The 26333-nt window shown below is 30.1% G+C and overlaps 1 protein-coding gene across 1 annotated transcript in view; it reads right to left on the bottom strand.

The window, feature by feature from the left end:
- The window catches only part of LOC129235220 (titin-like), a 70202-nt gene extending 45346 nt beyond the window's left edge, over window positions 1–24856 (bottom strand). Inside the window, exons 1-5 of the mRNA XM_054868926.1 lie at window positions 24802–24856; window positions 22467–22757; window positions 18929–19219; window positions 7104–7394; window positions 3040–3333 (exon numbers count right to left, since the gene is read on the bottom strand). Of these exons, the coding sequence (XP_054724901.1) occupies window positions 3040–3333; window positions 7104–7394; window positions 18929–19219; window positions 22467–22757; window positions 24802–24856 (1222 nt within the window). The remainder of the gene's footprint in view (window positions 1–3039; window positions 3334–7103; window positions 7395–18928; window positions 19220–22466; window positions 22758–24801) is intronic.
- Window positions 24857–26333: the final 1477 nt, after the last annotated feature.

Genomic DNA, 26333 nt, shown 5'->3' with positions numbered 1-26333 from the left:
ACTATTACGAATATCAAATTTCACATAAGTATCAAGTCTATCCACAAAAGTTTTGCGTATACTAGTGATAAATGTATGATTTTTTGGTAAATGTCATCTGAATAACACTTTACTTTTCAGAATAACTTACGCATATTCTACAACATCAACATTATACATTACAAAACAAGTAAAATTCAAGATTGCTTTTTAAGAAAAAATTTCAAAGACTTTTAAAATACCTGCAATGACATACTTTGCTCGTGATAACGGGTAAACTTTCAAGAAAATCGGTCTTGTGTATTTATATTTAGTAATTATGAAACAGAAAAAAAAAATTCATGCCGATATTTTTTACAAAAAACATTTGATCTTGAATTTAATTTAGCTCATCTGCGAACACCCTACACGTATTCAGAGGCCTGTCCAAGAAAAGGTCTTTTTGTGTATTGTAGTGTACTTGGTGAAAAATCAAATACTTTTGCGCCATTTCAAATTTTAAACCTACAATAATAGATCAATATTAGTTCGTTTTTTGAATTTGCCTATCGCTTTGGAAAATGATGAAATTTTTGGTATAAAGCCTGATTTGATAAATCGGAAATCTGTGAAGAGTCCGTATCGGTTCAACGGAATTTTGTGAAAGGTTTGTAAACAGACCCAAATTTTCTGCAGCCAAACCCTTGATACTACAGATCTGATGTTTACCATTTATGTACTATTTACATTACATGATTTATTACTTATTTCTTCATGCTTTAAAGATTTTATCAAATAAATTAATATTCGCATATCAATATAAGTCTCGAAATTTGTCATTTATTTATCAAAGGAAATTACGGAAACAAATTCAATTATCTTGTTTGAGAACTTTATTTATGGAAATGTAAATATTTTCTAAGTTGCTCAGTCGGGCAAAAATTTCCTAAATCTTTTAATGCATGTTTGTTTGATATGGAACATGATTTCTCTATATAAACAATCTCTATTTTCTATTTCTTTTACATTGCATTGAAACGTTAACTACCATACGTACAAAAGAAGCATGAAAAATCACTTACCTGAAGAACACATGATGATGATGCAAATTATCAGCATTTGAAATAAAATGTCCAATTCCATTTTGTCTGATGCGCTGAATATAAAATTAGATATATTTTTACATTTTTACATCAAAACACAATTTTGTTCTTTTCTTCTCTGCGCGAGAAAATTATGAGTTCAATGGCGGGTTTATTTTGTAAATGACTAGAATGCAAGCCCTTTAATAACACTAAAGTATATACAGAGCCACAGTATACTAGCGCCACATTGTGACAGAAATCCTAACGAAAAGTGAACTAGAACAACAAAGGAATTGATAATGTGAAAGTTTTATTGCTTAAATATGCTTATAATTACGATTCTTACGGTGCGATATGTTAGAATTTTTCAATAAATAACAAAATCCACACTTAGTCGGAAATGGACATGGTTTTACAGGACATGGTTTTGGCACTCACAATATTACAAAATGAAAAGCTGCACTTGAATGTACAGCTCCCATATAAGTACTAATACTAAAAATAAGGAATTCATTGATGTTACGTATAAAGAGAGAATACAATTGTTGACTGTTTAAAAAACTGATTGATCAAAATTATTTTTTCTTCGACTACTAACCTCTATAGTGTCTGAAAATCAAATAATGTACACAAGAAACGTATATGCATCATAATATATACAAAATTAATCAGAATACTGGATAAAGGAATGAAATAAATAACGTGAAAGATAAAAAATGAAACGAATATAAGTAGAACATTTAGATCTAGTAAAGACTATTGGAGAGTTTTTACTTTCCCTAATTTCTGAAAACTGCGTAAGACATGACGTGATAATATAAAGGGATTAAATAGTACAAAATGGCGAACTAAATCATCTTTATTCAAACTTTCTTTTTATAGCATTATAGGTAAGCAACTATACTTACCATGATTATTTTCTCCTATACATTATATATTTATGAAAACAGTCATGCTTTTGAAAATATATGGAGATCAAGTCGGAGTGTTTAGAAATTTGATATGACAAACAGACCAGTTTTTTTTGGGGGGGGGGGGGGTAACAGGGAGTCAATTGCCACCCCTGGCATTGAAAAATTAATATTTTTACAAATAAGTGGGTATGGCTTTTGTTTTTTCCGATCATCCTAACCCCCTCTCCCAGCCCCTGGAACATTTCAAAGTGACGATCCTGACATCAATTCATTGAAACCATAGAAAAAAGTGATTGAAGAACCAAGAAAATATTACTGAAAGTAGCTAAATATCCAATAACCAATGAAAAAGTTTAATCAAGATATATACGATTTATAAAACGTGAAATTTTCAAACGTATTGCACTTAATACCATGCTAAACAAATTTAAAAATAGTAATAGTGTTTTGATTGTTTCTTACGCAAAAAACGAACTGAAAAATGTATTTCAATTTCATTAACAATTAAATTTGGTACCAAAATGCATTCATTTTCAAAAATGCAGATGAAACGACCCATGGTCGTCTGAAACAAGATAAATCGTTCTGAAATTGACATTTTTTAACACTTATATTAAAATTTAAAAAAAAGCAAAAATATATTGTTTTTCGTCTTCAAAGTTAGAGATAAATAAAAAGGAGAATTTGCGGTAAACACGGCGTGAATGAAAAATTGATTCGACAAATTTAACATTCAAACATGTTGTATATGAATATCAGACCACAAAGGTTTGATCATAATTCTGGAAAGAAAAAGAAAAAACCGCAGTCGAAAGAGATTTCTGTATAAAATCGGCAAAATTATAAATCTACATGCAAGTGAATAATTATAATAAAAACTTCAGATATATTATGCACAGAATATTTATACCAATGTCCTTATAACTTTCAACAATTAGTAAAATACTTGTTTACACACATTTCGAAAAAAGAAAGCACGAAAACCTAAGCTGATAACAGTATAGGAAACAAATTACTAAATTCAAGCAAAACACAGTAATCGGATGTTGCTTAAACTATTTGAATTTATAAACAAAATATACCTTTGATCAATAAGTTTGCTGAATGTTCATCATGACCAGCAGTATTTGACACTCTGCACGTATAATTTCCGTTGCTGTCAGGATTTAATTTCGCAATTACTATATTTGAAAAATGGTCTTCCTCATACGTTTTGGTTTGGATATTTCCTTTTGCTTCCACTTTTGTGCCATCTTTGAACCATTGAAATTGAAAAGGTGGATCGCCATCTATGACCGAACATGCCAATGTTACTCTTTTACCGGACTTGAGTTCCCCAGTGAAATGAAACGGTCTGATTTCAGGCTTTCGCACACCTATAAGAAGTTGGAAATTAAGTTAGCACATTCAAGTGATACTGATACTACTAGTAATAACAATTGGAACACTGCTACTACTAATTAAAGCATATAACCGATTCCTTCAACCTCTAGTATGCATAAGAAATATTAATTTTCCCTCATTGACTGATCTTTCCCACTTTTTTATAAATGCCAAACGATCGTCAAAATTATATAATTCTTCGGGCATAAATAAAGGTATGAATTTAGAAGATTTACGTTGCTTTTGTCTCTTAATATGATTGTGTATCATACATAAAATAATAATGAAAAATGAATCATATTCTAACGAACAGCAGATATCTGGAGAATCTTGGACAAGTCAAACACCATTTTACAGATTAATTGATCGTCTGAAGCCTTATAATAGATAGGAAAGTGAGAAAACTTGTTTCTAACGTTCACGCATTTTAAATATTATTTCGAGTTACGTTTTCACTCTCTGTGAACGTGCGACAGGGATTTTTTTGAATTAAAGGATATTCATGTTTGAAAATTTCATGCATTGAAAATACAAAAAACCGCTACAATACTTAGAAATTTTATTCTATTATGATAAAGCTACATTAAATATACTCTAAATAAATTTGAAGTATAATAATTCTTACATGGCAGTAAAAGAGTTGAAAACATTTGAAAGAATGTTGAGAAAAGATTCAAACGATATTCTTTTTTTCTCATCTAAATTAAGCATTAAAACTACTTTTAATTTTGATTAAAATTATCATTATTTTACGCTACCATAATAATTATTGTTTCTTAATTATAAAATATGTTTGAATATCATCAAAAGTACGTTTTTATTAAAACGATTGATACATTTCGTATCAATTTCATAAATTTTAGCAATTATTTAACAAGAGAAATGACTTTAGAAGTTATTATAAGTAGGGATAGGTTTAATAAAAATGGGGATATCTATCACTAATAGAGTGTAATCAGATAAAACGTATAGTCATATCGAGAGTATACTTCATAGTTGCTTGCATATCTAACGAGCTGAGTTCAAAAAATTAAATATACATTTTTAAATTTTCGCTGAAAAATTACAATTTAAAGCAAAATAGGCAAACAAATAACATGTTGTAAAAATACTTACCAGAAACAGTTGTGAAGATCATCAGACACAATAACAGGCGATAACTCATATTGACGATGCTACGCACAGAAATGCTTTTCTTTACAAAAGTCAATAAATTGAAAGACGTATAAATTCAATAAATTAATATTAGATTAAAAGTATTTTATAAAAGAAACAGGTAATACTTCGACTCGTTCTGAGTATGAATGGCGCTTTACTCCACACGCTTTCTTTTTGATGATACATAACTCAGCAAAGCAGGATACTAGCGCCACATTGTGACGTAAAATGACGTTAGAGACTAGTGAAAAGGTAGAACATTATTCATAAAAAATATTACTTTTATTCAAACACGTTCATTAGTTTCATTACATTGTGAAAAGCAAAATAAAGTGTTTCAGTAACAGTAACCTTGAAAAATGTTATTAAATGGAGGATTATCATAACGTCAAAGATCATCCTTATATTATTCTAAAAAAACTTGCTTAGTTACTGTGAAAACAGAAACTTATTTTATTTTGCTCTTAAAAAATACTATTAAATAAAAAAAACTTAAGATAAAAGAAAAGGAAAAGCTGTAAATAGACACAGTGGAATTAAACTTTGCTAGGTAGAGTAGACGGATCAGTGAATGATCCCCCTTCCCCCAGTGAATGAACACCATTTATTAAAAAAATAAAATTTTAAAACATTTTTCTTTGATGAATTGGCAGCAGTAACTTTCTTCTACACATTTCCAGATAGAATACGGCAAGGAAATGTTGTGTTTGTCCACTGGTTGGGGGCTGTTCATTTACTGAGTTGGGCATTTTTATTCAGTATCATCCCCCAAAAAACCTGATACAAAACCATATAAAAGTTCCCATGTTTTTTTTAAACATATCAACGTACATCGCTTAAAGGGTTTTTTTTCTGTCATGTGGAAAATGCTACAATTTTTAACGAAGCTATGAATTTTTCAAGATGAAATTGGGCTTAAGTGTTCCTTAACTGGTCGGTCTACCCTAGATAGAGATCAAAGTGATGCTAAAAAAAAATCATTACTTTTACGTGAACTAGAAACTTAACACGCAAATTTTTATCAATAAAGTACATTTGAAAATTTTTAAATGTGCCCAAAATGTCTGTGTTTTAGTGCCAGTCGAACGTAAATCACATAATCGCTTCTTTACAGGGGAGAGCGAAAACGTTTCTCTAGCGTATACAAAGGATCGAACGTGCTTTCCTTTAACTCCGGTAAATAATTGCAAAGGATTTTTCTAAGAATTGCGTTCACATAGCTCGATGCAAAATAGGATTCTACGTAAAATGCACTAATAAGCGGAAAGTACCAGTTTCTGAACTAACGTCAGTCTGAGCAACAGATATGATGATTTATTGGGAAAAAAATTAAATGTGCAGAAATTAAAAGCTGTATGGAACTGTACAAAATCAATCATATGTTTATTAAACATAAAAACATATGTACAATGTATTTCTCAAAGGTTTTGACGGAAACTAAGTTTTTCTTTGCATGATGTCAACTAAATATAATACGCAAATCAACGTACGTTTTTGAAATAATGTTTTAAAACAGCAGATTATCTCCATCTTAACTTGAGGGGAAGAAACACAATATTAAATACATAGATGAATGAAAAGTGGGTTTCTGTTTATTCTAAAGCAATAGAAGGATTGGCAATGCGTATAATTCTAAAAGAAAATCCTTAAAGTATACGCTAATAAGTAGAAAATAATGTTATTAAAAACTTCGAACTATCGTCGTTTCGTTTATTGAGCACAATCTTTATCATAATTGTACCAATATCGATAATGAAACACATAATCCAGTTTTTCTATAAATTACTAATAATAAAGATCCCCACAGGTACGGACTCCCGAATCTTAACGGGCGGGTCACGTAAATTTACATTATTCCATTGTAACTTCCTAGGACGGACCATGGTAGAAGTTTTTGTTTGAATATTTAGTACGCTGTCTTAGTCTCACATTTCATGCATCTTGCTTAAAAAAATTTTTTGGTATCATTTGTTAAATTACTAGCTGTCATGTACTAGACATGCTAATAAATAACTTTTCAAAATAATGCAAGCAACATTGTTGATTCAATGAAACTTTAAAGAACACACGCGTATATGTTTATTTAATTCATCTATAAACGAAACCGAAAGAGACCGAGCAAATTCGATTGATTCGTGCGTTAAATGCAAAGCTGTTAAAATACACCTACGTTTCAAACTTTGATTAAGATATTGAAAAGCATAACTCAATTCTCGTAAGTCAAGGAAATTTATCCAGAAAGCAAACAATTTACCAAAAGGCAAATTTATAATAAATTAATATTTTCATTTTGAAGAAATACTTTTAGTAATAAATGACAACTTCAAATTTGTTCCTGCAATGCAAGGGTTTCTATATGCTATTTTTTCGGCAGAAGAAATTAACTTTCTGAAATGAGCGTCAATTGAAATATAATCCTCACAAACGACTTCACGATCTTAATAAATAATGATTGTAAGAGCTTCAAAAATCCATGCATGTCTTCTTCTGCAAAAGTTTCAGTTTTAAGGTAATTCAAATATTAAAAAATCTTTTACTAATTAATAAGGGTAAATGAAAGTGTACTTTTCTTAATGATTAAAAGAGAACCATAAAGCTATGATACCTTTTATGGTAAGCACATCAAATGTTTCATCAACTCCAGCTGCATTTGAAACTCGGCAAGAGTAGTTACCATTGCTATCGGCTTCTACTTTCAATATCACAAGATTATAAGTAAAATCATCAATTTTCCTGAGGGATATTCCACTTCTTTCTGACAAGCGCACTCCGTCTTTCAGCCACATGAACTCGAAAGGAGGATCTCCTGATAGTACTGCACACTGAACAGACACGCGCATACCAAGGTCCAAATCTTTGGTGAAGCTAAACTGTTGAATCTTTGGCGCATTGAAACCTAAAAAGAGAATACAAATATTATTCATGTATACTCACAAAAGCATGTTATGTATAAATGTACACAATGTTTACTATTATAGTTAAACGTAAGTGGTTTTGAACATGCGATTTAACGGTTTAACGGTGCAGCTGCTAAATTAAAAAGGTGATTTGAATAATATTTTTTTCTTATACCACAAATATATTTGCCTGACAAATATAAAAACGCATAATAAAAAAGGAGAAAAACACTTTTGCACGTGTATTGTATATAGCTTTGCAAAGGGTTAAAAAAATAATACAAAGACGAAATTGATGCTCATCAACACACTCTGGGCTCAACTGGGATGGCCTTAGTATCTCAATCCTCCATAGAGATCAAAAGGCATCTTAAAACTATTAACCCCTCTGCAAATAATAGCAGTTTGTGTTAAAAATTATTCCAAATTCCAGTACTCTATTAAAGTAGCAATTTTTCATAATTTAAAGATTTTCTTCGAATTTGAATAGTTTAAAAAGCAATTATTCCTAATTTCACCAATTGTGCAGAAATTTAGTTTTCCAAATTCCAGTACCCTATTGAAGTAGCAATGTTTCGGAATTAAAAGGTTTACTTTGAATTTGAATAGTTTAAAGCAATGATAACTTATTTCGCCAATTGTGCTGAAATTTCTCATCAGCATCTCCCATTTTTTTTCCATTTCAATAATTGGTTCATGTCGACTGATTCTCTTTTGCTGAAGACTGTACATGATATGTCCGTTTTAGGTAGCTGCAAGTAATCTTTTCTTTTCCGCTGGTAAAAACTGATTTTCACCAGAAAATTAATTGCAAGTAAGGTTTTTACGTCAGTCAAAGCTACCAATATGCTAAATTCTAGAAGATTATTCGCTAAGAATTTGATTTTTTTTTTTTTTTTTGACTTTCTCTGTTTCGTTTCTGATGCCCGTTGCAACTGGGCATGTTTTCTGGTTTTCCTCACGTAGATATAAATGTATATATATGCGTATAAACATGATGAGCAAAATATGTAAAAAAAAATTTGTAAACAGATTGAAAAAATTAAGTAGATAAACAGATAAATTGTCATTAAAATTTAAAATTGAGTGTTTAAAAGAAATTTGTTTTAAATATAAGGAAAAACTTAGTTTTAAAATGCAAATATATTGATAAAAAATCCGATTTAAATGCGTTTAAATTTCCATCTGACTTCCTTCTGTTTAACTATAATACAAATTTAAAATTGTACTTCATTTACATATTCAGTCGCACGATAAATATTGAATGTAATGCAACATCTCAACCTGACTGAGATATGAAAAGGATTCCTTTTTACACAACATTCCTTTTCCTTACAATTAAAGCTCTAATTACAAACTTCAATACTGCAATGGACGAAACGTACAGCTACCATTGTTGACGATAAAAGTTTAGCGAGTGAATAAATAGAAAATATACACAGCAAAAGTTACTGACAAATAAATTTAAGCAAAATAGAGATTTGAGTTCTTACCAGCTTCGGACGCTCCAATAACAAAAAAAGCCAGAAAGAGATACTTCATACTCCCAGTCATATTCACATCCACAGTAATGTTATTTCAGGGTGCTCTAAAAATATCTAATTACATTTAAACTAAGAATCTTTTACAAAACTTCATTTCGTTATGGAACTACTTAGAGAGTCGCCACAACAGCTATTTAACATTTAGCTCAAACAAGCGGTGTTTTTGATGCAAGCTGTAAGGCTGAAATGGTTTCAGTCTGTGTAAGGCACTAGCGCCACATAGGGGCAGAAAATGAAACAATAAATGGTTGAGCACACTCGTGGCACGAAAGGTAAAAAAGTTTGCCGAAGTGTTAAATTCTGGAGATCTATTGTAATTTTCTGAGCATGTGTGTATTGCGGAATCAACTATTACCCAAATTATACTTTTATTAAGCGCATGGTAAGTATACTTTTCTTTAAAATTTTCATAGCACAGTTTTAAAACTGTAGCTTGCGAATCACCCTTTTGTGTATATTATTACGTAGTTGGCACACACATTAAAATCACAATAAGAACAAAAATATTCGGCAAACTAAAAGTAAATATATTTAATTGAAAGGCATTAGAAGGACTAAATACTATAAATAAATCAAAGACTTAAAATACTTGGTAATATCGTCTTCTGAAAAAAAAAAAGAATCTTAAGAAGGAAAGTTATGTTCGATGGCCTTCGATCAAGATAATCACCTCAAGTTCAGCCACGGGCATTGCAGATGCTTTATTTAATATGAAGAAGCACCATTTTGGGACCAAAAAGGAAATTAATCCGGGGTTGGTTTATTAACTAACACCGGCCATCCTGGGCTCACCTACCTTATACTCATGAGAAAACTATTTAGTCGAAATAAGAAATGGTAAAAAAACTCGTAAGATGCATTATTAGGATCCGACACCTATACACTGCATCCAAAAAATTTTGGTTCATTGTAAAAATGAATTATATCCTGTAAATGATTTTACTTGACCTTATTATATGAAACTTCTTGCATATTTTTACTTGGAGAAAAAAATTCAACAGTGTTCTGCTAATATTTCTCATTGGATATTTATCTTTGGAAAAGTGAGTCTCTTCACTTTCATACTAAAAAATACATCTAAATGAGGCACCATTTAGCAAAGAATTACGCATTTTAAAAATATGGAGTTATACCACTTTTACAATGAACGACACAAATAAAAATAAGCAATTTCACCGCATAAATAATTTCACCAAAAATTACAATGAAATTTTTAGGTACTGCACTATGCTACACGAAATTTAAAAGTTAAAAGCAGATAAAATATAGCTTAAAATTCATGAGTCACTCTAAACGAATAATATAAAAGTAGTTATCGAAAGCGTATGACACCTCTTATAAAAATGTTTTTAAATGTGCACTAAAATATAACCGTCCAAGGTAACATTTTAAAATAAAAGTTGAATCGATTATAACACACGAAATCAACCACAGATAAGCAGTTGAGAACAGACAGCAAAATTACAACTCTGGAAAAAATAAGTTTCATCTTACTGAAGCCTCATTTTTACAAATTTATTTATTTATTTATTTTTTAAATTTAGAACGGGTATACAAAACATATTTTTACGATTGACATATGTTTACTAATAACGTGATAAACTAATGCAAAAGTAATTTATTGTGTAGAGATCTTAAAACCATTTGTAGTAAAATATTAGTTAAACAACACTAATAATATTAGAATAAGTAATTTGATTTTTTTTTATCATTACGCATCTTTTTTTTAAACAATATTGTTCAAATAAATGGACCAAAGGGTTTGAAACATCTTGTAAAAACATAAATTCTAGAGTTAAAAGAAAATACAATTTTGATACTAGAAATATTGAGAAGAAAATAAAACCTTCCTCAAACTGTAACAAAACAAAAATTTCGACTTCAATGATTAGTAACTACAGATTTTTCACAAAATTTTGCAATCAAGAAGAATCCTTTAATATTATGAATGATATAATCAGTTTTTGATAATTTTAAGAATTCGTTCATGTGTTAAAAATAAAACATGAACTTTTAATAGCAAGCAATTTCATTCACTTTACTATCAAAATAGGAAGCAAAACCTTTCAGCAGTAGTTCCAATTTTATATTTTAACTTATATAGTTTAGAGCTTTAGTGTGAAGAGCAACTTCAGAAAATAAGGATACTAAATATTATCTAAAACAGCATATCATTCAACTAATAAATTCTCTTAGTTCGTCTTTTCAAATCACTGGAGTAGCATTTCTATGCAGTTGGCATAAAAAGAGATAAGAAACTTAGTAGATGAAATTATAAACATGTTGAATAACTCTAAGCTCATAACTCGAATATCCCTCTATCTCAAAGTTTTCATTGGATCCCAAACTTTTGAGACTGCTGGAAACTTCCCATAACTCGAACTACCAATAACTCGAATGTTTTAGCCGGTCCCTTGAGACTTCGAGTTATCGAAAGTTGACTGCATTACGTTTACCTACGATGTCGAAGATATGAGGTTTTTTCGTTCAAAAAAAAAAAAGATTGGAAAAATTATAGAGATCTGAAAAATGAATAACAATTTTGATGGTAAAAAAGAGTTTAGGGGTGCATATTTGGTTTTTAGAAAAATTCCATCGATATGGAGAGCAAAAAAAAGGGGGGGGGGTGAGGTGAGAGATACCATGATTATTATAACGTATGGTTTAAATGTGAACAATTTTGGAAAGAAAAAAAAACCTGTTAGTTTTCACTAAAAATTTCGTAAATTGTGCATAAATTACGTTACATAGACGTAAGACGAAAAGAGGTTATAAACGACGCAAAATGCAAGTTGAGGAAAACAGCGCAGAATGGCATAAAGTTTCTAATGGAAAAAACTAAGCAGGTTAGCATTACATATTATATGCTAAATTCTCAGACAAAAGTTCTTGACTTAAAAACCAAAATGCAGCGGTGGAAAAAATATAATTTTTATAACTCATCGTTTAATAAACATCTTTAAAATGCGAAATAATTCGCTGTTTTGGATAGTCTTCTTCAATTTCGTTAAAAACCACTACCGCTCTTCATTAATGTTGATTTATCACGATGTATTTTACGTAATATATCGATTTAATGCCACAAACGTTCACAGATGCGACTAAAAGAGATTATAAATAACGCGAAATGAAAGTTGGGGAAAACAGTGTAGTAAAGCAAAATGTTTTAGCAAAAAGATTTAATGGTCAAACATAAGCCATTTACGGTTACATACTTCATATGACCTTCTTTATCCGACAAATTGTCCTGAAATAAAAACCAAAAATACAGCAAAAACGTACATTACTTCTTATGCCGCTATAAAAAAATTTGTACGTTTCGGGAAATGAAACACAGTAAAAATATTTTCATTTGTGTTGAAAATTAAAAACAAGATAACAGTTTTAGACACAATGTATAATTACACAAACAGCTATAAGAATTGCAAACATGTGTTTTGGGTATACAAGAAAAGATATAAAGAGCAAACCAAAAACCTGCAATAATTCTTAGATTACAATGAGAAAAAGTACTTCATTTCAAGTAGCACCACGTATTTAAAAAGGTTAAATTTTTTGCGAAAAGCTTAAAACATGCTAACAACTATAAAACAGCGTATAATTGCAAAACTAACAAGCAGAAATGCGTAAAACTGTTTCAGTGTTACAAGAACACATATAACGATCAAAAAGGAAACACTATAGTTATTATGCCGCAATAAGGAGGACATTAAAGCTCAATACAAATAAATACAAACAACGTTAAATACAATGTAAAATTGCAGAAAAAGCAATAATAACAGCAGACATGTGTTTGTACATTACGATGCCAGGTATAAGGTCCCGAAAAAAATCTGCGATAGTTCTTATTCCACAAGAAAACGTACATCGTTTCAGACCGTAAAACACAATTAAAATTAATTTTTTTTGGAAAGCTAAAAACATGTCAACAACGTAAATACAACGTATAATTGCACAAATAGCAAGCATAAGTGCAGAAAATTGTTTCAGTGCTACAAGAAAGCATATAACGACCAAAAAAGAAACAGAGTACTTCTTTTATGCCGCAATAAGAAATAGTACATCGCACAGTAAGGCACAATCAGCATATTTACATTTGTACGAAAGGTAAGAATATATTAGCAACGTATAGTACGACGTATAATTGCACAAAGTTGCAGTAAAAATTGTAATCATGTAATTCGGGGTAAAAAAGTCTTTTATAAAGAATTCTTTAATAAGCTTCGTTTGAATACGACTAATTTTGTCGTCTTAAGATTGCAAAAATCTTGCACATTTTCATTAAACATTGATTATCGCTAAATCGCAATGCACAATATTTCAAAGGATATTTCAAGACCTTTCCACGACATAAAATTCCACGTAGTAAGGGATACATTTTAAGTAGAAATTTCATAGACATGTTTGAGAGCCCTTATAATTTCTTTCCAATTTTACATATAGAAGAGGTGGAGTGCCTTATAGCTATGAAACACATATATAAACTTCTTCGTGTTAATAAGGACTTAAATTAAAACATGCTATAATAATTTATGGAGAACTTGCGCACAAAAACAAATTATCTTGCATAAAATAAATAAACAGTCAAAAATACCTTTCATAAACAAACTGTTTGATTGCTGAGCGCTTCCAACCTTGTTAGCCACAAAACAAGTGTAATTTCCGTTGTGATCTGAGCTAAGCTTCGAAATCGCTAGATTTGAATTAAACTCGTCGATATTTCTAATCGTAATTGTGTCACTTTCCTGGAGCTCCAGGCCATCTTTCAACCATTTAAAAGAAAAAGGAGGCTTTCCAACTGTTACAGAACAAATCACAGATATTCTCTGTCCACTTTTTATGATGTTCTCCAAACTGGAAAGGGTTTACCTCGGGCTTCAAAGCAGCTGAAACATTTAAAATTTAATAAAATCAGGCATGTCATGCTTAGACTCATATTTTCCAATTATATCAAGAAAATGATAATGAGAAATATTTAACCAGCTACTGTATGAATGTATTCAGATGCCTGTTCATATGCTATAGCTCCAAGTGGGAAAAATTTACGGGATGGCTTTTCAAAGATATTTCGAAATGGCTTAGATATTAAGAGAAACTTTCGCTTGAACAGCACAGAAATTTTAGTTTTATGCACTAAAAAATGAAAAAAAATCTAAGTTCGAATCAGATCTATCTAAAAAAATATAATTTAATGATTCAAGAAAAAAATAATTTTTTGCTATAATTTCATTTTCTGTATTAAGAGTAAGTTAAATGCTTTGACAAAAAAATTTTCTCATCAATGTAAATGACATTATTTCATAACCTTTTTTCATTTTATGAATTTATTCATGATTGTCTTTAAATTTAAATTGTCCATTTTAATTTGATTTTACGAGAGTAGGAAAATCGAGAAATCTCATTCGTAAATACAAGCCTCGTCAGCTTGAAAGTATGAAGAAATCAAAGACACGCTTAAATTATGCGTTCAAACCAAAAAACAGTAAAATAAGAGAGAAAAAACCAAGAAGAAAGAAGTAACTGAAATTGCTATTATTATTCCAGTAAAATAATTACTTAATGTTATAAAGATGTATTTAGTATTATTGAAGTTGTTAAAGGAGTATACAAGTAAACAATACTTACGTGAAGAAAGTTATTTTGCTTCAGTGGTAAATAAGATTAAGCCTTTCCAATGTATTATTTTAATCATCGCTATTTTTGGTAAAAATTATACAAATATTTTAGTAAAGCTGTCATTTTTCATCTTACCCACGTTTTATTTACTAAAGATGCCCACTCGTAGGAAAATTGGGTATGATTCAGCAAGATTTTCTTTACTAGTTTCACTTAAGATGACATGCATTTTTTAAGTATTTGACTTTAATATTGACTCTTTCAATGCCTTTTTACTGAATGAATTTCTACTGGCCACAGTAACAAGCATTTATTACACTGAAATAATTTTGAAAGCACGAAAAGTCTTTGTTCAGCTTAAATACAGATGAATGGTAAAAAAGTCATCTATAACTAAATTATATTGTTAAAAATGTAATTTTCCTATCCGATTCCAAAACACTATTATGGCACAAAAAAAAGCTGCCATAAGGAAAATTTAAATTGAATATTGATATTTTTTTTATAAAACCTACACTACTACTATACAAAATATCGAGGAAACTGATTCCATAAAATTTTCTAGTAGCCGGTATGGCTTCTTCCTACATATTGGAGTAACGTTACTTAAGAAACAGTACCGGTTAGTAGAAAATCGTATGAAATCCCAGTTTCCTAGAGATTTTCTACTAGTATTGCATTTGCCCTTACTATTCAGTACAAGTTTTTAAATTCAAAGTAAGCAATTAATCAGCACCGTTGAATTTAGTTAAGGCAAATTTATAAATTGTAAAGCAATTGAAAACTAAAATTAATATTTCGGGATAATTACATTTTTATTACGGCTGAAAATAAATAATTCAGCGTTCATATTAATGGGTCTTACCTTACAAATGAAATGCGTTTGTTAGATATTGTAAGGCAAAAATATCTAAACGTCTCGCAAACACATTATAAAAATCTTTATTTTTAATTGTAGTGTTTTAAAACACAAAAATTGAAAGATTACAAATTATTACAGCTAAAAGACAAAGTTAAAAAACAAATCACCATAAATATTAAGCAATATGTACTAACCTTCTGTTCCGGAACAAAACTTCACCACAATCACAACGATGCAGATGCTCCAACACATTTTCTCCAACTAAAGAACTACACCATTAAATTGCAAAAAGTATTATTCCAAGAAGTTACGTTTGTAACTGTAAAAACTCTAATGTATCAACTATGTATTGAAGAGCTTTGTGCACGACGCTTGAAGGTCCATTATACACATTAACATGGTTTTCGGTATACTAGCGCCACACAGCGTAGAAGAATGAAAACAAAGTATGAATAATCTTAAATTCATAAAGTTTTTCAGTAACATAAAAACTAAATAGCGAAACGATTTCCTATAAAAAATTAATAAATAGCTATTGAAGGTAAAGTTTTTTAATACAAATTGTTACACTCAAAAAGGTTTTTATCTTGAAAGTAAATAGCAATAGTTGAAACAAAATAGATACAACAGAAACAAGAAACGAAAATGAACATACTTAACTATCGTCAAACAATCTTTTAAAATGTACACTGATTGCGTCAATTTCATTTCGACATTTAGCTGTTGAGCTACATATAAATGCTCAAACTTTAAATCTTTGTCACTTCGCTATGTTGGTACCTATTTTATTGCTCGTTACTGGAGATGTATACTTCTAACTTCCCCTTAAAAACGCACAGAGTTAATGTTTTGACAGTTACTATCAAGTTTAAATGAGAAAAAGCAGTGACGCAGGGAAGGAGGGGGTTTTAGGGATAAAAACGACCGCTGGGGGCCTTGATTTTTACATTATTGCCTATCCCAATACTGTAGTTTATGCACATGTACGGACTGTTTTTATAAAAAACTCATCTAGAATGTAATTCTGGCTGCGTTAGTGGCAAGAAGTTAATACGTTTAAATTCCTTAGTTTGAAAAAACTTCTTCAATGTGCTATAAAATACAACGTGCGACTTCTTTAAATAAATAAAATTTCATTAATATATATTGAAAAACGTTTTGCATATTTAAAGAAAAAAAAAAGCATTTCAAATAAAAATTAAGCCTTGATTTTTCTGGATGAGACGTAAAAAAGTGAGGTGTATGAATTAATGACAGAGTTGAAATGATGATCGCAATTTTTATCTTTCGTTTATTAACATAAAAGGTCATATGTTTTTCAAACACATGCAATATGGAAAACGTAGTTCCCCATTCGCAACAGTGGTGCAATGCAAAAGATGAAAATCGTTCCGAAATCTTAGTTTTGCACATAGAAATATAATTACTCTTAGGATAATGTTATTATAATACCAAAGACATTGAAACTACAGTGCAGAACCTTTTATCCGAGAAACCAAAAAACCGGGAAACCAGAAAACCGACAACCTTTTGCCGATTTTCCCGCCATTTAATAAAAAATATGCATTTTTGGCAATTTTTGAAAAACCAAGCATTTTTTGAAATACCTAACAGAATATGAGCTGCTTCTTTATAAATACCATATTACTCATCTATAATTCGTGAAAATATTTATAAAAACGAACTTCAAAGGGTTATCCTTAACGCGGGGCAAAATTTCCGAAATATTTTTTTGAATTAAAAAGTACACTCGTAAGTCTGACATTTTTCGTCTTTTTATTCCAACTGAATACTAAAGAAACAAATATTTTCACATTCTAATGCAATATTTTATTGAATAATCTCTAATTAAAGCCGTTTGGAGCGTAAGTGACGTTGGAAAAGCACAAGAAACACCGAAAACCAGTTTTGCGAATTTTTTGGATAGTTGATGGTGGAATCTAGAAATCGTTAAACGCAAGACTCATAAATTGAATTTCTATTGGTGTGAGCTTAATGCAAAAGCAATAGTTATATCAATAACTACCGCAATCGCAAACACTAAACCTTAACAAAAAAAAAAAAAAAAAAAAAACGCGTTCATGAAAACAAATTCTATCATACATTATAGTAGAAAAAATCGCACATTTACGTTCAAAAACTTGTTTCTTGCCCCTTTCCTTCATTTTCATCCGTTTTAAAACATGGAAAAGTGATTTTTTTTTTTCCTTTTCAAAATGAATGTGAGGGTCTCAGGTCTTATGGATAACTTTCAATAATAAGCATTTCTGAACTGTTTTTCCTTCTTATTTCAATATGTATTACTATTTATTATAGTAATTTAAGTTTCATACACAAACGACCAATAGCGCTTTTTAGCGATCCAGAAAACCGGGAAATTCAGATATCCGGGACAACGATGGTCCCGAACTTCCCGGATATATGGTTTTCTACTGTATTATTTTTCATGACAAATATGGCTTAAACTTTTCCTAAAAATCGGAAAAGTATGGTTTAAAAATTATCTAATAACAAAGAAACGCTCAACCTATTTCATGTTCTCAAAGTGTGGTTATGTTTTGTATTTCCTCACAGTTTAGATTATGGTGCATTATAAAGTAATAAAAACGCATAAACAATTGTAGATGATACAAGTTATTTTTAAACAACCTGAAAAACGTCTCAAAAACTTTGTGACACAATTGGGCTAACATGACGCCTTACCTTTTGATCGAAATTGCATTTTTACTGGAGAACAAAGACGGTGATTTTTTTTTTCAATTTAAAATACACGGTTCCTAAACGAAGACGCAAATTAACGAAAGCACAAATAAAATGTATTATTCAAATAATTGAATCTTTGGTTGCAAGTTTTAAATGCACTAAACGCACTTGGTTTTAAAGAAAACGAATGCTTAGGTAAAATCATTGAATATTATTACTTTTTAGTGTAACAAACACACATGACAGAAAGTTAAAATCACTTCAAAGCTAGGAAATCAAGTTAAAAATACAGCTGTTTGCTATATCCGACTACAATACATAAAAAGGCTGTCCCAAATGAAAATGTGACAGTATAGTTCATAAGGTTTTACAATATATCGCTCTATAAATTGCAGCGCAGTACTGTCAGTTACTTCACATGCTTTTTTCATTAACTTGCTATTTATAATAATGAATTCTTTATCATTTTAATTTTGAAAAGTTTGTAAAAAGGACAAATATACGACAAAAAGTAAACTTTATGCATGTTTCCTTCCCCCCCCCCCCAACAAATTCGGAAAATTAAGAAAAAAGTACTGTTTCACGAAAACAGGCCTACATAACCTACGACACATTGAAATTCAAGAAGTCATCAATGCTGATATTACAAAAAATAATTAAAAATATCTCTTAGCACAATCATGTTTATAAAATTTTTATTCATACAAATGCAAGACCATTAATAATAAGCTGATAACTTTTACGCACGATATCAGTAGTTTAAGCAAATTTGTATAGTTAATTATCATTAGAAACAGGCAGCATTTACCTTTCATTAATAAGGCATTTGATTGCACATCGTATCCAGCTTGATTTGAAACTCGACAAGTATAGTTTCCGTTGTGTTCGGGTCCTAATTTTAAAATGGCTAGGTTTGAGTTGTACTCATCTATATTTCTGATAGTTATCGAATTACTCTCTTTCAAATCATGTCCGTCTTTGAGCCATTTAAACGCGAACGGGGGTGTTCCCGTCATTACGGCACACATCACGGAAGTGCGGTGTCCGGTTCTTAAGGATCCACTAAATTGGAAGGGCGTAATCTCCGGCTTCTGTGACCCTAAAAAAAACGAAAATTTACTTTCACCGTAATTTATATAACTGCAATAAGACATAAATTTAAGTTTTGGATAATGTATTGTTAAAATGCATGAAGAATGTCTTCAGAAGATGGCCCAAACTTACGTAGCATACCGAAGTCTAATACTTGAACATAGGGCCTGCTCTAAATTACCAAGAACTTTGAGTTCGTGGATCTCCTAACCGAAACTACACACAGAACAGCGGCACTTTGAACAAATTATCCCATGCCATGAGAGATATTTTTACGATTTCGCATTTAAGTTTTGATTTGTTGCCATTCATATTCTGTTGGTGTTATTTTGCCGACGTCACGTTTTTATCCATCGGGTATCAAAATGTAAGTTTTACACACATATCATTCACTACCAACAGTACAAACCGAACTATTTATTGTCCAATGATATTGCAGTTCCATAATTAAAAATAAGAATAGGTTTAAGAAAAATAAATAGATGCAGATATAGATACAGTAAAAGGGAAACATATTAAGCAGTTACACTAGCGATAATTCTCTATTGGTTGAAAAAGTTCACTTATATATTTTGCTACACATTTGATTATGAATAAATTTCTACCCTCCCCAAAGCAATTTCTTACTCAACTTTCCTGCAAACTAAATTTTTACAGTAATGAGGGGGAATTTTTTAGTTCCATTGTTTATCTCGCTGTTGTATCGCCTTTTGCTTTTAATGATTTTTTTGATAATTTATGTGCAGTTGTTTTTCGTAAATTTCTCTCTAGCTTACAGGAAGTACGACGCTAGGAGCTTTATGTATTATAAAACTATTATCTTGTAAATTTCATCTTAATATTTTTGATTATTTAACCTTCATTTTGCTGCATTTGATTAAGATAAGCGAAAATCTTGAATGATTGCATACAATATTAACAAACAAAAAACTTACTGCAATACGCTTTTGAATGTTTGAGTAACAAAAAACGTTTTGTAATCTAGCAGTGAAGTATGGTTAAGAAAATAACAAAAAAAATTCTTCAACATGTATGAGGATAAGTTTTTGTATTTATCACATTTGTAACCAATACTTTAAAGTATACTTATAGAAGTAAAAACGTAGATACTTTAGATGATGTAACTGAAAAAAACACTGAAATCTAATCATCGATCATCGTGCTGGCATAATTACCTATGTATTTCCGTTCTAAACGCTAATAACTATCATCTGCACAAATTTATTTTTACAATCGTTGACATTCATTTAGGCAAATAAATAAAAAAGATCTTATAAACGGTGGAAAGTATTAAACTTTCAATCATAGTAAATACGAATAGAATATTTATAGAAAACTATTTCACATACCTGAGGAAGCACACACGGCATAGACGATGAACAACGCCAGTCGAAGATAAAAAGCCATAATGCGAACAGCAGCGAGTTCTTGACCAGGAGGAAGAGTTTTTGTCATCTTTGTGTTTAAAAGGACAAATTTCTTTAGGTCTTAGGCTTCCATTGTTACTTGTCGCAAATGACAGCTTTTAGTTTCTGGAAAATTGACGCTTAAGCGTTCTGAACTAAACATTAGAATGAGGATATTTTTCAGTACGCTAGCGCCACATAGCGTTGGAAAATGAAAACAAAAACTGAAAACAGAATGTGTCAAATAAGGTTTAGTGTAGTTTTCAAAATTGGAATGAAGTTAGTTCAAAGCTTTAAGTTATTTTAAGAAAATTAAAACATCAGAAATAGGAGTTGCAGAAGTATACTCTTATTTGGTTTCTGCTTCAAGTGTTTGATACATGTGCGTTGTAAAAACATATAATTAAAAAAATTCAGTTGAAGTAATACAAAGTCGAAAATTTTGTAAATTTTTAATTGATAATGAGAGTTTTCTATACGTGTGTTTCAGCAGGACGCAAATACTTAGCGAAATCCGTGTAGAAGAATTTCAAAATATATTTACAAAAAATAAATTTTAAAGTGTGCTTTTGATTTTTGAAACAATTGTTTAAAAACGTGATTAAATGAAAGAAATCACCTCAAATGTGAAGAAAAAATCAGATTATAATGGATAAATAAGCTGCCTAAGCTTTTATTCACAACGTCACGTGCGAAATAAAAAATGAGAACTATAAAAAAAGTACGAATGCAAATTTGAGATTAAAAACGTTTCACTATTACATTGTGTAAAGGTAATGAATACCGCGATGAATCAAGTAAAGAATTTCTTCAATTTCTTACATACCTCATGTTTATTGTAGAATGGAATATTGATAAATGTGTTGCCCAAGTAGTTCATTCTTATCTTAACAATAATTTGAGTAACAAACACCTATAGGTAAATAATATATGTGTGTACTTGTAACAATTACGTTAAAACGCATAACCCATTTAAATAAGTGCATTAAAGTTTAATCTATTGAAGCAAAAAAAAAAGAAAGAAAGAAAGAAAACAAAAATATAATAATCAAGAAAATCAAAAACAATGTATATATTTTTTAGAAAGTTAATAATTTCCTTTGACCGAATGTATACACATCAGTAGAACCTACGTATGAGTTAAACAGAGATATTTATTGCAGTTTTTATCATAAATATGTGATTTTATATGTTATTTACAATCTAATTTACAATCACGCTCACTAAGTATTATTATACGTAATTAGCAACTTTAGAATTTTCAAGTTGACTATTCAAACTTAAAAATACATTTTACCTTCAATCAATCGTATCATTTAAAAAGTTTCGTTTTCAGGTTAGGAAAGAAATTCGGAAATTCGAGACACGATCATCGTCATACATGTTGTAAACCACGTGATACCATCAACTCAACATCTATTTCGAAATCCAGTTATTTTTATATTGCAGTCTTGGAGTCGATTACTAGTACGAAATGTAATTGCTCACGATTATGATTACAGGCGTCAAAAATAAGAGGAAAATAATTAGCAGTTTAGCAACGATTGCATTAAATAAAATGTGATCGGTTACGTAGTCACGATTGTTAAAAGCTTGATTGGTAAAATGAAGTTCATAGAGGATTTTGACAACCATGGGTGTCATAGAGTAAAAAATAAGTATAAAGTTCGCTTTTTTAAAAACTGCGTTATTTCCTACTTTTTATAATTTTGCAAAAATTAATAAGTTTTAAGTACGAAATCGTATTTTAGACACATTACAATACAAAAAAGTGTCCGTATATGTTACAATATTATTTTTTCCGTAAATATGCAATGCTAAGAAGAGTATTTAAAATTAGAAAAGTACCTTTCAGATACAATGTACTTGAAAATATATCAGTGCCAATCTGGTTTGATACTTTGCACGTGTAGTTTCCATTGCTATTTGTAGAGAGCTTTTTTATTGCGAGAAGCGAATTGAACTCATCTACTGTTTTTACGCTAATAACGTTATTTTCGTGAATTTCAGATTCGTCTTTGTACCAAGAGAAAGCAAAAGGTGGATCTCCATCAATGACTGTACAGATAACGGATGCTCTTTTTCCAATGTTCAATTCCTTTGAAAATTGAAAAGGTTTGATTTTTGGTGATGCCCCATCTGAAAAAGAGAGTGATATGATAAAATTTGAAGAACGCGACCAAAAAAGTGGAACTGTAGTTATACACAAAAATCGTCATTTATGTTTTTCTCAATTTCTTTCCGGATGATAAAATAGCAAAATTAATAACACATTTATAGCCACAATATTATTAAAATTGGAATAAAACAAGCGTTGTGGAATTTGCTTTTGCAGTTCTTCATATACATTGTTAGTCACAACCGAGTCGTTGCAAACAACCAAGTTTGTGCTCAATAGCAATAATTTAAACTGAAGTTACATTAAATCACTTGCGTTTTTTAAACTTCAAAAATTGTTTTTCTAACTTAAAACGACTTAATAAATGCATTTCAACTTTCTGTCAAATTTCATCAAAAACACGTTTAATTAAAAGCCCATTGGTGGAAAAGCATTTCAACGTTTTAAACACCTTCAGTTCACGATACTGCAACTTGAAAAATATCTAAGCTAAGAGAAACTAACATGTCTCCAATTTTAAACTGAAACACAAAATTATTTAGAGACATGTCAATTTCACGTTAACTAGTTTTGCAACTTTGAGATTAACTTTTATATATTTTTGAAACTACTTGGCACTAATAAGAAACATTGATCCAATATTTAAAAAAAATGACTTTTTTCTAGTGAAAACTTTACAAATAAGTTTTAATAATCATGTTAAGCAGATATAAGTACCTAAAATGGCGCGCTTTGGGTTACGTTTGCTGCAATCTACTTCTCGCTCATAAAAATGTGCATATTTTTCCCCACACATCGCTCCCTTAAAGCAAGAGTGTACCTCAAATTTTCTTTGAAATGTTCTCCCTCCCACCCTGTGATTTACCAGGCTTGCATTCTAGTCTTAAATATATTAGGTTGAAACTGCTTAAAAATAAACAGTATAGATATCAATATTTATAATTAAAATAGTGTAAATAAAAAGAAGCGGTTGTCGCAAAAATTTAGAATGTTGCTTAAAGGCAAAAATTAGCTTTGTGAAATTTCCTTTATTTCTTAGGAGGGTAGTAGAAAGCTTGGAATTATCTGCCATATTTAATGCACTTTTCACTTTGTTTTTCTTTCTTTCTTTTTGTCAAAACGAACCTGCTTTGCATTCGTAATTCTACACAAAATAAGTGGCAAGAAAAGATTTATTGTTAAAGACGTTTTGGAACTTTTATTTTTAGCCTCCCCCCCCCAAATGTTATATTCGAAAGGTAAGACAAATTTTAAAGTCTAATGTATAATAGAAGGATGTTTCTTGATTATAAATAGCACACGTTACAAAAATGGGCAGTATTTAAATTTAATATGACTACAAATGGCCAAGAAATATGAATTAATATTTATAACCTTTAAAAAAGGCTAATTTGTTATTTATAAAGGGAGAAATTGTGCGAAGATGCTACATATTACGTACTTAAATAGAAATTACCTCCTTTTTTGCAGCATTTTCTGGTTTTCTTTTAAAGTAAAAAGTGATTAATACTTAATAAAATAAATAATAAGGGTATACTTAATGTTGAGCTGTTAAAATTAGTACATGTATTATGTAACTGATTTAATTGAATGATTGCTCAGAATGTTTTTAATTATATTTTGTCGGAACCATCTAAAAAACTATTCAAATGAAAGCGCTGTTTTCCAATGTGTTATAGGAATTAGAGCAATAAAATTTAATTTTGATTCATGACAATGAAACCTTTTCGAGAAAATCTACAGGATTTGTGATAATGGAGTGCACACTTAAGCTAAAAACAGATTAATCAAATGGAGAAATGTAACTTTAGCTCTAGTAAAATAAGAACCATTGTTCTCTTAATTAAGTACAAAATTTAAGTATGAAATGAAAATTTCACGAACTTCTAGCAGAGTTATTGGGATAAAATTAAGCAGTTACTTTTACTCAACAGCCTTTTATTCAACTTTGATTTGTATAATCGAAAAAATATAATCACAAATCTGGTTTGTTAAACTGTATTTGCACAAATACGCAAAGAATAACTTTAAAAAATTGTAGTTTAAACTTAATGCTTTACTTACCAGCCGAAGAAGTAGCGATGATGTACACAGTGATCATATAAAGCCAATGATGCATCTTGGTCTTTGTTGGAAATAACGCCGAGTGCGAAGCAAAGGTTTGTTTCAAAAAGCTAAAGTAGTCAAAACTTAATCAAAGTCACACATAAAAGAGCTTTGCAGTGCTGCATATAGTTATTGCGTACAAGTGTTGATCCATACCGTAAGGGTTCAAAAATTATAATGGGCACGTAAGCGATTTGCTTTGTGTTGCCATTTAGTGAGCAATCAGCCCACTAGCGCCGCATAGTGACAGAATTTAAAAATATAAACTCTGAAAGTCAACGCAAGTGTATTAATGTATTGGGCCCATTACTGCCCGGGTACCCAGTAATGGGCCCCAGTAATAGTAATGTAAACTAGTTCTATATCTTACGCTTTTGTAATGTTTTATAAATACCACTTAATCACTTGAATACAAAAAAAAAAAAAAAAAAAGAGAAAGAAAGAAAGAAATATGAATGGCATAATTTTGGAAGACTTCAAATCTGGATGATGTTTGGTAAAGGAAAGTTTCGTTAGAGTTATTTAAAACAATTCCATGGAAGTTAGAATACTTACAAAACATTCAGTAGAAAATTGAATTTTTAAAATTAATAATTGCAGTTTAAAAAGTAATAGGTGAAAATATGGAATAACTTTATTAATGCTCTCTGATTTTACTTTTGCACTCATATTTTAAGTATCAGTTAGTCATTCATACGATGAATTTCACTTCTATCGTCATTTTTCTTAGCTTTTTTAAAAATTAATAAATGGAAAGGATTTTCCAAATTCAAAAGGATTAATAATTATCGTTACTATAATCGGATTAAAACGTTTTTTTTTTAATAGAAATTGTTGCTATAGCTACCTGCATAATAAAAACAGTCCAGCTGTTGCATGCATTGGAGGTTAAAAGAATTAGCGTATTATTACAAAGATATAATGCGAAAAGTATCGGAAAAGAACAAAATTTTTATAGTATCATAAATTTAAAATTACAGTGCACCATAGTATTACAAAATTCAATATAACTTTTAAATCGATAAACTGAATTTAAAAATGTAATCAGAAACAACACAATTTGACACACCAGTCAAGTCAAAGGTTTTATAATTGCTACTGAAAAAAAATTAAATTAAATAAAAATAACTTTTTACGTGACAAATATCAACATTTGTTTAAAACAGCAAATAAAAATTACCCTTCATCAATAACATGTCAGATTGTTGGTCAGAGCCAGCTGCATTCGTCACCCGGCAAGAATAATTTCCATTATGTTCAGGATTTAAATTTGAGATAGCTAAATTTGAATTGAAATCATCAATGTTTCGAATCGTCACAGATTGTCCATGATGAATTTGTTGACCATCTTTTAACCAGTTGAATGTAAATGGTGGATCGCCATCAGTAACAGCGCAAGTGACCGAGGTCCTTTTCCCAGCTTTCAATATTCCAGAAAAATGGAAAGGTTTAATTTCAGGTTTTGTTCGACCTGAAAATACGAAAAATAG

The sequence above is a fragment of the Uloborus diversus genome, chromosome 2 (genome assembly GCF_026930045.1).
Source record: "Uloborus diversus isolate 005 chromosome 2, Udiv.v.3.1, whole genome shotgun sequence".
In the NCBI taxonomy this organism is placed as follows: Eukaryota; Metazoa; Arthropoda; class Arachnida; order Araneae; family Uloboridae; genus Uloborus; species Uloborus diversus.
The sequence above is the reverse complement of the archived record's forward strand: the minus strand, read 5'-3'. Positions and strand labels throughout refer to the sequence as shown.